The sequence below is a fragment of the Amblyomma maculatum genome, chromosome 5 (genome assembly GCF_055883805.1).
Source record: "Amblyomma maculatum isolate TAMU_Amacu chromosome 5, ASM5588380v1, whole genome shotgun sequence".
Lineage (NCBI taxonomy): Eukaryota > Metazoa > Arthropoda > Arachnida > Ixodida > Ixodidae > Amblyomma > Amblyomma maculatum.
Window position 1 is genome coordinate 34,283,987 of NC_139348.1, and position 14,831 is coordinate 34,298,817.

The following is a 14,831-nucleotide window of genomic DNA, read 5'->3' on the forward strand; positions in this document are numbered from 1 at the left end:
GGTTCAATTGTGCAAGTGCGTTACTGCAGGAAAACCAAATTCAATTTCGAGCGACCCGGGAATTAATCTTGTGCCCTGAACGTCCGTTTCAACTTGGATACCGCGGCTGCGCTCATGTACCCATGCATGCATGTTCAACGGACAGTCCTTCACGCTCTTCAGCGTTTGAATTTTTATGCCGAGAATGAAAACGAGTGAATTAAAACGATGTAGGCCAAGGATTCTGTGGCTTAAAGGCTACTGTTGCAAGGTAGTTTTCACAAAATACAAAAGGCAGGTGGCGCATAGTACCACTTAATTTCAGTGGTATGTACATTTACGTTCATGATCTACACTATTCACCAGATATGTGGCAGTTATCTATTTAATCACCACACCAACCACACCAAACCATAGATCCATAGAGTTAATCGACAAACACACACCGCTTTGCCAAGGGAAGGCCTAGGCCTAGCTGTAAAGGCAGTACGATTTCTGGATACGTTTTATTGGACTGGTTCGTCGATGTGCGTTCTGTGACAAAAGGGGGACTGTGAAACCTGTGGAACGACGCGCGCTATGCCTTTAAGGTGCAAACGCCACCTTGAGCAAGATATGTGCTCATGCACAGAAAAACAGAAAATCGGCGGTTCAGAATGCACATGGCTGCCGAGACCTCTCATGCCTCTTCGAGCGGTGGAGCTTCTGACTTCGACGCCCCCAGTTTGGCGAGATCTACGACGACGACAGTTCTACCGACCACTCTGCAGTAGTACAAGGCGGCCGGAGAGGTAAATATATACGTTCGAACTCGGTTGGCTAAAGACGCGCGGACAGACTTTACTCAAATCTGGGCTTGCTTTCATGGTGTTAATTCATTTCATTTGAAAACATAGAGCCGAGTCTAATAATTGTTCTGGGGTCGGAAAGCGCGATCTTTGAGGAGCGTCTCATTTGCATAAGTGTGTGCGCAGTCGAGATCTCTCGTAAAAAAAAAAAAAAAAAAAAAAAAAAAGTGGCGGAGGGGGGGGGGGGGGGGGGGGTATAAGTACGCCAAACATCCCGGAAGTTGCTACTTTGAATCTCTCACTGCCTGGGCGCTGGACATTACACTGACGCCATGTTTACTGACCTTTTACAGTAATTGGCACGGTATTCCGTACAGCACCTTCATAGACTAAGTGTCATCTTAAATAAGCTCTCTGCTCCCAGTGGGCTGCAACCTATGAGAGTAGGAGGAGGGGGAGGGAGGGGGGGGGGAAGGGGCTTTGTTTTAAGCTGCATCATATATGCAATCACAAATAATGGAACTTCCAGCAACAGGCACTTAGAGAGAAAACCAGAACACCGCATAATCTTTGTTTAGCTGTTAAGAGACCTTGTCGAGATGCAAAAACAGGATTTCTAGGAGGTCACTTTTTTTGAGGTGATCTGCACTTCCTTAGTGACTGGAGAAGTGATTTTAATGGTTTACTGTGAATCTCACAGTCCTGTGGTGATAGACAACATTGAAAAAATGGAACTGCACAATAAATGAGATAATGAGGAAAATATTTTTCTGCCACCACCGTCACAATTACCCTACATCTCTCAAATAGTTCCATCAATGTTTTTCTGCCGCTTTGGAGGAGGAAAACAGGCCATATCAGTGTGAGTCCAGGACTAGTCTTTTATGCATTACCTCCACGTCTGATTGTTAAATAGCTTGTGCTTGGATTCTGTGAGCTGAAATTAAACTAATGCATCACCCTTGCCCTAACTCTACTATTTTAGTTCCATGCGGTTAACATACGAACCAGGATATATTATTTACATTATTAGATATATAGCATAGTAGGAAGGGCCGCTGTGTGTGTGTGTGTGTGTGTGTGTGTGTGTGTGTGTGTGTGTGTGTGTGTGTGTGTGTGTAAGGGGGGGGGGCACATGCACTTCAGCATGTTGCATAGAGCTCTGCATTCGAAGCTTTACTTGAATGTATGTTAACGGTGTGCCCGATGTTTCATGAAGTCGGCTGATTTAATGTCTAACATCTATGCTCTTTGTTACCAGGTTACACAGAGCATTGATGAAGACGAGGATAGAGAGGTGCCCCTGGATTGATGCCAGGTATGAAAAAGACTTTTGGCAGAGAAAGAGAATGCTCATGGCACAAAGTTGTCAGTGCTTAATTACATATTTGTTTCAGTTGCCCCCACTACAAGGAACTTCATATTCGCACAGTGCGAAGTTTCTTGATTTATAATCTGGTATCTAATTTTCAGCACAGTTCAAACTAAGCACAGTTAGCATAGTTTACACATGACATCTCACACTGCATTCTTTCCTTGATGGTCTTTATTTTGAGATGTTTCAAAATACCTTTTATTTCTCTGTTGAGAAACTTGGTGTCCTATTAGAGCTGCCGCTAAAAAGTGATAAATGTGATAACCAATAACCCTGCCTTTCTTACACCAGGCCAAAGCAAGATATTGCTTGCCAGTAGGCACAGATGTGCATGACACTCTCCTGGAGCAGCCGGCAACAGCGCATGTAAAATTGTAACATTTTAGTTTGGCCTGTCCCAGAATTTGTTATGGAAACGTTACAGTAGCTCTTGTGCTTGTTTTCTTTTTGTTTTTTTTTTGTAACCTATTGTGCTGCAAGTAGAAAAAAAAAAAGAAGATTGAGGTCTAAAGATCTAAACTAAAACTGCAACCAGGGTCCAAGATTTCAATTTTTTTTTGTCAAGTTTCAAGTTTATTGCACTTCATATATGATAGCATTACATACATAATAAATAAATACAAAAGGAGTCCCATAGTGAAATGTACTGTACTGGGACCTCCTCAGCTAATTAAAACGAGTTATGAAAGGGAGCAGTGGTTACAGCAAATGTACAAAGTAAAAATATAGTTTGTTATAACAATAATAATTTTTTCCCTTGCCTCTATAACAAATAAATGTTATAGAGGCAAGGAAGAAAAATTCATTCTGAAATTATAGAATACCCCACAAAGAAGTAGCCGTAGACAGAACGACAAGTAGTATCATATCATAAAAAAAAATGAAAGGAAGAACAGCAGCATAGCGTAAAGTAATACAAGAAAATACAAGTATCCATTATTCAAATATTAATACAAACAAGTGAACATGTGCAAGAAAACAAGTTTTAAAAGTAACTTTTTACGAAGTGTGTATGAAGTATTTCATTAGTTGGTGGCACTGAATGATTGAAGAATTGAAGAACAAAATGAGCGCCATTAAACAAATGTAGCAAAAGACTTGATTTGATGTCCGGAGGTATGTTATTCCATGCTTTGACTGATGTGAATCCAACTACAGTAATTAGTGCACACTCTTGGCAGGAGAAAATTACTTCTTGATGAAAATCTAATGGTATTGGGGTCAGTAAGATCTTGACGATATATAAACTAGAGAAGATCGTTGTTACTAACAAAACAATATGTGAAAGTGCCTAAGTTATACGTGAGTAAGGCAGAGATGGGAAGAATGTTAAGTTGCTGAAAAAACTTGGGAATATTGGCACGGTATGGGCTGAATGTAAATATACGTAAAGCTTGGTTTTGTACGTGTTGTAGTGGTGTGATGTCACGTGTGAAGGATATGTGAAATCCCAAGTCGTAATGCAGTAATTAAGATGACTATGTATGAAAGCATAGTATTATGCTCATATTCATGGAGAAAGGACCAGGTTTGCAGGTTTGAAATCCATTTATCGCTCTGAACACTGATAGCCTCAGGCAAGAAACAGGAATTAGTGGCTGAGTTGCTGCTAACGCAAGGAAATGGCTTGACAAAAGCTGAAAAATGAGAGCACCTGTAGGAGGACAGGGTTTCCAATGTCCCCAAGTTGCAGTTTCCAAAATACACAGTGTTATCAAGTGTGTTTACCATGCTTAGGGGACACCCTATCTGAGGTTGGTCATCAATAAATATAAGGTCACTCACTAAAGTCTGTTAATTTGCTTCTGTCAAGCTTTATTGATGACTTTAAAATCATAATTTTAATGCCAATGACACCTATAGTTGTATGGATTTACTGAAAAGTCAGTGGCTCTTCAGATACTTTTTATTTTTTTCTTTCCCACCTTTTATTACCTGACCCATATCACAAAACAGCACTTTAAGCCCTGGTCACATTGTTGCATAAACAGGGATGTGGCTTTGATATGCACCACGCTGATGGTTTTTTAGTTTTCTTTCAGCTTGAGTGTCACTCGCGCTACCAAGAGTGAGATTCTGTGATCAGTAATGCCTGCGATAATTATGCAAAAAGCAGTTCAGTGTCTTGGAGAGGTATGTCACTGTGATTTTGGAGGGAAGTGGATAAACAAAAATATGCTTCAAGGCTTAGTCAGGGCTTTGTCACCTTCTATGCATCAAGATTGGTAGGGCCTGAATTACTCTTTTCTCCTCTAATTTAGCAGCTGCGCAAGGTGGAAGCAAAGAATTGCTAAATATATACTTAAATATTGTTTAGCAGAATCAGATCCATGTACGTATCTAGCCTGACCATTAGGAGGAGCCATGTGTGGCTCTGGAAGAAGCAAAATCATGGTCAGTCAGTGCTACCACGTGCATCTTCACGTTTTTGCTGCAACAAGAGCACGCCATAATTACCCCTCGCTGCACACAATTACTCGTGTCTGCCATAGGATGCCACAATGTTAGGAGACTCAGGTTATCATAAAAGACATAAAAGATGAGTGCTTGACCTATGGCAATGTAGTTGCTTAAGATTTACACTTTTCCAATGTACATTTAGTTATTTAAATGTTTAGTTCTGGAGAATTGCTGATTTTAACTCTAATGCCGCCAAGACTACTAAAAAAGGTGCTCTTCCTGGCTGAATATCGTTCCAGATACTGAAATTACGAACACTTTTTGGCTTGCAGTTGGCAAGCGGCCATGTAGCAAACTTGGCCTTCCAGCGTTCACCATGTAGCATTTCTCCTTTTCCTTCCATTGACTCCCCTTAACATCCAAAGTGTTTACGTTTACATATACGGCTTTAGGTGGGTGTTTCAATCAATTTCAGTTATAACAGTTGCTTTTAAAATTATAATTGCCATATGAGCGCTTAAGCCTTTCACATGCAAGTGAGAACTCCAGCAATTTCTGCCGGAGTAACTAAAAAACTTATTTTGAGCCGTCACGGCAGCTCGAGCTCTCCAGTTCCAACCTGTTGGAAATTTTTTGCTGTGTCGATGCCGCTCACCACTGAGTTCACTCAATTGCTTGCATGTGAGCCAGCCTTTATGTGAAGATTTAAAAAGTAATTGAACAAATTTTAGTTAAATAGGAAACTAGCAGAGATAGCTATTGTCTCTTTAAACGTTTATCGAGCCTCATAAACTGATTATAAAAATGAATTGCATGTAGTGGCCATCCTCTCTTTTTTTAAAGAATTGGTTCTGTTGTGTCCACTTTTCTGCTCCCCCTCTTTGGTTTAATGAAACTGCCATGCAACATTGATTAATATGCTACTGTCATATAATAGTTGTAAGTGGCGTGCAGTGCTGTTCATGAAGCTTACCATGATATGAATATTTTAAGCTTCAGTAATTTCAGAAAGGAAAGCTGGGCTAAGTTCTTATTGAGTGAGGCAAGATTTTCTCCTCTGGACTCACATTTTTTTTTATCAAAGCAGGAAGAAGTGCCAGTACCTTATCCTGTGCCAAGTGATGCAGACAGCTCAGGTTCTGATGAAGACTGAGGTCCTCAAGTGAGCATGTTTCTTTTTTTCTGAAATGCTGAAGATTTAAATGCCAGATAATTCCATCTTGACACCAAAAGCTTTGAATCAAGTGCAAATGTTAAGCATTTTGGGCAGATAACCTTTCTCTGGCTTGCATGTTCAGTACATGCTCACCTTTATGCTGACCCTAACAAATGTAAAAAAATGGAATTTATCATGCAAGGAACCATATCGCACTGTTTGTCAGTAAAATACACCTGTCATTGTATCAGTTAGACTCTGCTATTTGGCACTTATGTATAAGTGGACTGTAGGAAAATTTGATGTGAACTAACATTTTCCTCCAATTAATATTTGTGGAATATCTCATTTATTTTAAGATGCTGACTGCAGAGCTCAACAAAGTACTTTGCAAGTTGCTGATGAGAGGACACAAGTTGCAGCCCTTCTCATGTCCTATGTGATGCACCATAAAGTCAGCGACCAGGGGGATGACAGACCCGCTGGACCTGCTGAATATCATCTAGTACCCAGGAAAAGCTCAAAAAATTGTAATATACTTGCTTTTCAAAGCTTTGGGTGTACACATTCCTGAAGCTGAGAACCACTTCTATTGTCTTGATTGTACCAGGTACTTGGGTAGTACAGCTCAGATTGAGATTCACTGCGAGAACTGTGAATGGGATATTGACATAGCCTTTTGCTCTTCCTTTCTTGTAATTCCTTTGAAAGAGCAGCTTCAACGAATTCTTGGGCAGCAAAACTTGAAGTTGCTTCCGCAAAGAATCAGAGGAAGTGTGATGACGTAGTGGATGACATAGAACATGCCAGGCTGTCGGCTGATTTTTCAACTCACAATATTTCACTATTGTGGAATACAGATAGAATTAAAGTGTTTTAAAAATTAACGTTTGACATCTGGCCAGTTCAGTGTGATATTCTTGAGCTGGACCTTGCAGTCTGAAAGCAGAACAGGCTTATGCCTGCTATTTGTTTTGGTTTTTCAAAGCCAAACATGACCACTCTTTTTACACTCTTTGCAAAGGAGCTACAGAAGCTTTCCTTAGGATTTCCATTAGTTAAACATGGAGAACAGGTCCAAATAAGGGTATTTGCAGCTGCATATTCAGTGGATGCCATTCGTTCAGCAGTCGGAAACTATAAACAATTTAATGGCTTTTATGGGTGTGGCTGGTGTTACTACCCCGGGGGCTCTTCGTACGAATATTGAGATCCTGCTCCAGTGTGCAGGACTGCTGTGAAGCATATTGAAGTGGCTAGAAAAGGCACATCTTAAGTGCCTGTTTATTAATAGAGTCAAGGGACCTTGCCTTGCCGTGACCTCGTTTTGATGTGGTGGATGGTTTCATCCCCGATTACCAGCATTGTGCCTGCTTTGATGTCATGTGACAGTTACTCAAACTGTGGCTAGAAAGCGAGTATGACTGCCCTTGGTAGAAAAGATACAAATTGACTCAGCTAAATAGCCTGGTGTTGACCATCTCACCTCCAATAGAGATCACCTGCACCCCAATGAGGTTTGAAGACTGAGCTAGGTAATTGGAAGGTGTCAGACCCCCTGCAGACACCCTACCATGCTCTGTACAGAGGAGGGCTCCTGCTTCTTTGTCGAGCAAATAGGTACTTTGGGCATACCACTTCTTTCTTTTTATTATTATTTCTTTTATTTTCTATTATTATCATTTTTTTGCTGGAGGTGCTGCGATGTGCAGGTCTGAGTTACTCCTTTAGACTGAACCAGCTCTGCTAGATGCTTTAACAATAGTTCCAAGAGTTGTGTCGATACATTTCATAACTCCTCTGTGGTGCACTGTTATTCACTGAGGCTTGAGCTCCAGAAGCCTGCAGTATTGGTGCAATAGGCATTACCTTTAGTAAGTGTCGGTTTCCTCTTTCACTCCTTGTTTCCACTTGTGCAGCTTTATGCATTTTGGAAGTTTTCCAGTCATGGATGCTTACCGAGTTTTTTATTGCCATTACTTTTACATTTGTCATTTTTGCTCATTCTTTTTCCAATTGTATACATACATATATATATGTACATTTTCCTTCTCCCTGCTAAATGTTTTGCCATTGTTACAAGTAAGCTTGTTTTTTTTTCCTGTCATGTGGCTTCTATGAGGTATGTATTTATAGTTGTGCTTCATTTACCCTTTCATACATCTTTCCTAATTTTGCCTGCTTGGCGAGTATTTGGGTACAGTTTAAACCTGATGTAGTGAAGGATGTGTTCTCTGTGCATGTTCTTTTTCCCATTATTTTTTGTCTCTATATTTCTTTTTTTTTTTTTTCACTTTCTGGCCTTTCATCTTTTTTTTCTTTTGCACCTCTTACAATTGTAGTCTAACGGGCCTGGAGGAAAGTGGTGGCACATGGAGCACTGAATGCAGGGCTCCACTTGGGAAGAAAGAGATAAATGAAATAAAAGTTGTTCCTCCTCCTAAATCTGCTACTAATATATCTTTGTCAGTTAATGAGAGTGGGCACGTTCCAGATATCTTGTCTTTGGTGAAGTGAATTCCTCGCTGCTGGCTTACTCAGGCACATTGACAAGATCTTGCCTTTATAAGAAAAAGTTGCTTGCCGAACTGCACTATAAGCACTTGCTTCCACTCTGATCAGCTTTTGAAATGGTAATGAAGGCTTGGAGCATCATGCTTTGAAAGGGTGATATAAAACAGGAGAGAGGGGGGCAAGTGATCTGAAAAGGCAAGCTGTTGGGTATACTTATGTTCATCTTGACATCTATTAATTAATAGCTTTCTGTTGCCATTGAAAGTCACAATCAAGGAGTCCAGCAAGGTCATATAACATTCACTGCTCTTGTGAATGCTTGAGGCAGCGAGGCTTGCCGATTCTGAAAGTCGACAGTTGGAACTTGCATGTTCTGTGCAGGGTCGGTGCCAAAGTTGGCTAGAGCTGTTGTGTCAGTGACAGAGTGGCAGGGTCAGTTGGCGGCAATATCAGTAAGAATATTGTAGATTATTTCGTCTTCATAACAATATTGTTCAGCGATTACCAAGCCAGCGGCTTCCTCCCATTTGTTGAGTGTTATGGCAGCAGTAATGGGGCAAAGGGGGCAGGTGGGCATCAGCTTCTTAGGCTTTGACTGTCTAGGCTTTTGGCAAATATGGTCAGCTACGAATGGGCAGGATGCTTTGAAGTTAGTGTCTTTTATTGTGCCTTATGTGAGCATGAATGTATTTAGCACTAATCCAGCGGTTCAGGGCATAGCCAAATTGTCTAATGCTTGTGTGTCTGCTTGTAGTGCTTTCACACTAAAAAGAAACAATGGGGACATAGTGGATTCAAACCCAGGAATTACTCATGGGAAGCAAGTATGAAGTGCTGTAGCTATAACTGCAGTGGATCCCCCCATGTGCAGACTGCAACACACTCTTGCACTGTGCACTGGATGTCCTCGTCTCCATCAACTGCCACCTGTGCACAAAAGCTTTCGCACGTCTTACTCGATTGTTAAATTTTTTATTTTTTTTTGATGCTCAAACAACTGGGTTACAGGGAACTACATAGGATGGCTAAAACAAAGGCTCATAACGCAAGATGAAGCCGTGGTTGTCTCCGGCTTCGTGAATGGGCTAAGCTTATTGTTTTGACTCCATTGCTCTTCGGGTGTCACTTGGCTGATTCTAATGGATGGCTCGTATTCTCACTCATTTCATTTTGTAGAACAGGTGCTGTTATATTTTGATTCTATTATTTTCTTTGTGCAGTCACCATTCTTTGTTGGTTTAAAATGTGTAATAAATTTTTTGAATGTCTTGCAACCTTCGTGATTATTGTCCTACAATGATACATACATCACTGAGCAGCTCATAAGTTGCAAAGGGACACATGAGTCATGATTTCCACTTTTTCTGTGCTTCCATATATCCGTAAAGTTTCAACACATAGTTTAAATATGATTTCAGCCATGCCTACTTGATGAAGCAGCGAGTCTAGAGCTCGAAACTTCATAGCTTTTTGCAGATTCATTAAAATAAAGATGCCAGATAAGAGATTTCCTTTTTTTTTGCACAGAAAGGAACAACTATAGATTGCAACAAACACTTGTTTGGAAAGTTAGAGGGCATAAAGAAAAGCTGTTTTCTTTTACCATGATGAAAATAACCACATTTTGCTCAGCCTGACTGGATTTTGAGCGTGAATTTTCTGTCTTTTGCAGAGTTAAAAAATAGCCCTGGGCTAAAGCACTTACCTAAACCCCCCCCCCCCCCCTTTTTTTTTTTGTCCTTACTCACTTTTATCCTACACTTCTGCAATATGCCCCATTTTATTCTATATATATTAAATTTAAGAAGGACAAGATGTGATTATTGCAATTAGTGCGAGAGTGATGCATTAGTTTGGCACCACACAGAACAGAAGCAAAGCCATTAACAGTCAGACATGACTAGTCCGGCACTCACTCTGACATAGCCCATTTTCCTCCCCTAAAGAAGCAGAAAAGAACAGACAGAACTATTTGAGAGATGAAGGGCGATAGTGATAGGGATGAAGGTGGCGGTGTAAAAAAAAAATTACTTGCATCAGCTCTTTCAATTACATTTTTTTTATGTAGTCCACTGTCACAGGATGGAAACCCGTTATACTTTGTGGCACGGGCAGAGGCTCTTTATTTTTCTTTCCTTTTGCATGCCTCAACATAATATATGTCACAGGATGGAGGGGAAACTATTAAAACTTCTGTGATAATATAAGCAGGTGCAGATCACCTCACATGAAAGGGGCCTCCGAGAATGGTGGGGAATCCCTGCTTTTGCAGCTCGACAAGGTCTCTCCTGTTGCTAAACAAATCAGTCGGATTAAGCAGGGACCCCGTCTCATTCTTAGTTTTCCTCTTCATACCTGTTGCTAAGTTACGTTATTTGCCGTCCTATATATGAAGCAGGTTAGAATAAATTGGCCCTCTCCTCCTATCTTCGGAGATAAGACCCTGGGCCGCAGCCTCCTTAGCCCACATCTTAATTCAGCGCTGCTTGGCCATCAGCTCATTAATGGCCAGAGATTAAGACCCGCAGTAGCAAGAAGTCCCTTTTAAATGAAAAAATTTTGGGAAAGATGGTCAGCTTGATGAATGTAGCTCAGTTTGACATTATCAATATTTAAAACCATGCAAAAGTTGGAAAAAAAGTGTGTTCCAGAATGAGTAAAAAGCCCGACCGGCTCGGTCTCACTTTGTGCAAGAACTTTTTGGCAGTTTCTTGGAACAGGAGCTTGTGGGTAAATGCAACATTGAATGGAAGGAAGGAACAGCTCAAACGGACCGGACGTAGGAAGGCGAGACAGGCGCATGAGCAGCTCATGTGTCTGTCTCGCCTTCCTACACGTCCCGTCCGTTTGAGCTTTTCCTTCCTTCCATTCAACATGAACCAGCCAGCCCGACAAAGCTCTCTTCTTGAAATGCAACATTATGTCTTTTGCTTGTCACCATACAGTGCAATAGCGCCTATGTGTGTGTCAATTTTTCTGCTGGATTAAAATTTCAGAAATTGTTGAGCACTCTTTCTGGGAATGTAGCTTTGTTGCATATGCAAAAAATATATCTTTCATTACCTTTGAAATAATCCAAAGAAGGAATTAAGGGTTGAGCAATGAATATGGGTTCTGACACTATTCGAAGCACTGTTTTATGTGTTTAAAAAAGCTCGCGCGGTAATAGGTAGTGTAATGTCTGTGATATTGTTAGTGGCCCCAGGTCCACCAGGAGCCAGAGACAGCTTGAACACACATGGCAATGTAGTGGACCCACGGACGGCAACGAAAATGACAGGAAAACAAAACAAAAAGAGCATCCTACATGAATTGCATTGTTTAATGCCAATGGCTGGCAGCGAGGTGTGGGACAGCAGCGTGCGTCGCCTGCATGTGGCTTGGAGCACTGAGCGCTTGCGTCAGATAACATACGGGCTGGCGGCTGGCAGGGTACCATGATGCGTTGCCGAATGCCAGTCTCACGCGGCCACGTTACCTGACCGTTCCAGCTAACAACGGCATCACTGTTCGGATGCGCACGTGTGGCCAGTCCGCACGAGCTGTCATCCACATCTACATCATTACAATGCATTTTTATTTGCACAAGGTTTAATGATCATTAAATTTAGTCCCCAGTGTCCGTTTATTAAAATTGTAATTTTGACAAATTAAATACACATTTGCAGAAATACATTTTTAGTTCATTGCCAATATGCTACCCCAAATATGATTTTGAGCACTGATCTTTGAAGGCAGCTTGAAGTGTGCTTGAAATATATTTTCAAGGAATATCCATTTTCATAATTGAGGCATACTTTAGGCACATTGCTTTCACATTTACAAAAGTACATTTTAAATTCATTTTCAAGATGCTGCCCCAAATATGATTTTAAGCATGGTTTTTCTAAGGATGCTTGAAGGGTGCTGCAAATATATCTTCAAGGGCCACCCATTTACTATACCTGAAGTGTACTTCAGACAAATTTATTTCATATTTGCAAAAGTACATATATAATTCATTTTAAGTATGTAAAAAATGCCTACATATCTTTTCACCTATTTGAACTATACTCGAAATGTACTTTAAGATACGATATTTTTGACACATTTTAAAAATACATTTTGAATATTCAGCAAGGAATTTGATGAACATATTTCACATATTTTGAGCACATTCGTGAATACGAATTACATTTAAAATGCGTAAAAAATATGCCGCTGTGTATTCCAAACGTACTTCTTTTTGCTAAGGGAGGGGCCAAATTTTGAGTGTGAGCAATCCCGACATAGAGATCCCCACTGAAATGGCCATACTCGAATTATTTTTGACATCAATTTTAGTCACACTCTGATGAGGTAAAATTTTCAGTGTCTAAGGGGTCAGATTTTGGGAGTGAGCAATCCCTATTTAGAGATCCCCACTGAATTGGCCATACTCGAATTATTTTAGACATCAAGTTTGGTCACATTCTGACGAGGTCAAATGTTCGGTGTCCAAGTAGCCAAATATTGGGAGTGAGCAATCCCGATTTAGAGATCCCCACAGAATTGGCCATACTCGAATTAGTTTAGACATCAATTTTGGTCACATTCTGACTAGGTCTAATTTTCGGGGTTTAAGTGGTGAAATTTTGGGAGTGAGCAATCCCGACATAGAGATTACCAATGAATTGGCAATACTCCAATTAGTTTAGACATCAGTTTTAGTCACATTTTGATGAGGTCAAATTTTCTTTGTCTAAGGGGTAAAACTTTGGGAGTGAGCAATCCCGATTTAGAGGTCCCCACTAATGTGGCCATACTCGAATTAGTTTAGACATCAATTTTTGTGACATTCTGACGAGGTCTAACTTTGGGTGCCCAAGATGCCAAATTTTAGGAGTAATCCCGGCTTAGAGATCCCCATTGAATTGGCCAAACTCGACTTAGTTTAGACATCAATTTTAGTCATATTCAGACGAGGTCAAATTTTGGGCGTCCAAGGGGCCAAATTTTGAGTGTGAGCAATCCCGACATATAGGTTCCCACTGAAGTGGCCATACTCGAATTATTTTTGACATATATTTTAGTCATACTCTGATGAGGTCAAATTTTCGGTGTCTAATGGGTCAAATTTTGGCACTGAGCAATCCCTATTTAGAGATCCCCGTTGAATTGGCCATACTCTAATTAAATTAGACATCAATTTTGGTCACATTCTGACTAGGTCAAATTTTCGGTGTTCAAGTGGCGAAAATTTGGGAGTGAGCAATCCCGACATAGAGATCCCCACTGAATTGGCCATACTCGAATTAGTTTAGACATCAATTTTAGACACATCTTGATGAGGTCAAATTTTCTGTGCCCAATTGGCCAAACTTTGGGAGTGAGCAATCCCGATTTAGAGATCCCCACTCATTTGGCCATACTCGAATTAGTTTAGACATCAATTTTGGTCACATTCTGACGAGGTCAAATTTTCGGTGTCCAAGGGGCCAAATTTTGAGTGTGAGCAATTTCGACATAGAGATCCCCACTGAACTGGCCATAATCGAATTATTTTTGACATCAGTTTTAGTCACACTCTTATGAGGTCAAATTTTCGGCGTCTAAGGGGTCAAATTTTTGGAGTGAGCAATCCAGATTTAGAGATCCCCACTGAATTTGCCATATTCGAATTAGTTTAGACACCAATTTTGGTCACATTCTGACGATGTGAAATTTTTGGTGTCCAAGGGGCCAAATTTTGAGTGTGAGCAATCCCGACATAGAGATCCCCACTGAAATGGCATACTCGAATTATTTTTGACATCAATTTTAGTCACACTCTGATGAGGTAAAATTTTCGGTGTCTAAGGGGTCAGATTTTGGGAGTGAGCAATCCCTATTTAGAGATCCCCACTGAATTGGCCATACTCGAATTATTTTAGACATCAAGTTTGGTCACATTCTGACGAGGTCAAATGTTCGGTGTCCAAGTAGCCAAATATTGGGAGTGAGCAATCCCGATTTAGACATCCCCACAGAATTGGCCATACTCGAATTAGTTTAGACATCAATTTTGGTCACATTCTGACTAGGTCTAATTTTCGGTGTTCAAGTGGCGAAATTTTGAGAGAGCAATCCCGACATAGAGATTCCCACTGAATTGGCCATACTCAAATTAGTTTAGACATCAATTTTAGTCACATTTTGATGAGGTCAAATTTTCTGTGTCCAATTGGCCAAACTTTGGGAGTGAGCAATCCCGATTTAGAGATCCCCTCTGAATTGGCCATACTCGAATTAGTTTAGACTTCAATTTTGGTCACATTCTGACGAGGTCTAACTTTGGGTGTCCAAGGTGCCAAATTTTAGGTGTGAGTAATCCCGACTTAGAGATCCCCATTGAATTGGCCAAACTGGACTTAGTTTAGGCATCAATTTTATTCACATTCTGACGAGGTCAAATTTTCGGTGTCCAAGGAGCCAAATTTTTGTAGTGAGCAATCCCGATTTAGAGATGCCCACTGAATTGGCCATACTCGAATTAGTTTAGACATCAATTTTGGTCACATTCTGACGAGGTCAAATTTGCTGTGTCCAAGGGGTCAAATTTTGGGAGTGAGCAATCACAACTTAAAGATCCCCATTGAATTAGCCATACTCGAATTAGTTT

General features: G+C 40.6%; 1 protein-coding gene across 2 annotated transcripts; it reads left to right on the forward strand.

Annotated features, from left to right (window-relative positions):
- The first annotated feature begins 221 nt into the window (after nt 1–221).
- Nucleotides 222–9,486, forward strand: LOC146187997 (uncharacterized). Of its 2 annotated transcripts, none has more exons than XM_084603582.1 (4): nt 222–770; nt 2,029–2,085; nt 5,630–5,704; nt 6,058–9,486. In XM_084603582.1, exons 1-4 carry the CDS (start codon nt 559–561, stop codon nt 6,062–6,064), a joined length of 351 nt encoding a protein of 116 aa, XP_084459708.1. In that variant the 5' UTR covers nt 222–558; the 3' UTR covers nt 6,065–9,486. The 2 variants fall into 2 exon arrangements, with proteins under 2 accessions (XP_084459708.1, XP_084459707.1); XM_084603581.1 differs by having other exon boundaries at nt 232–770; nt 5,627–5,704.
- The last annotated feature ends 5,345 nt before the right edge of the window (nt 9,487–14,831 follow it).

Bases quoted from the DNA above. Each gene is read 5' to 3' on its own strand.
- LOC146187997 (XM_084603581.1), top strand. From the start codon at position 559: ATGCCTTTAAGGTGCAAACGCCACCTTGAGCAAGATATGTGCTCATGC. The intron at 771-2,028 runs GTAAATATATAC...CTTTGTTACCAG, and splicing joins AGTACAAGGCGGCCGGAGAG to GTTACACAGAGCATTGATGA. The intron at 2,086-5,626 runs GTATGAAAAAGA...TTTTTATCAAAG, and splicing joins TGCCCCTGGATTGATGCCAG to CAGGAAGAAGTGCCAGTACC.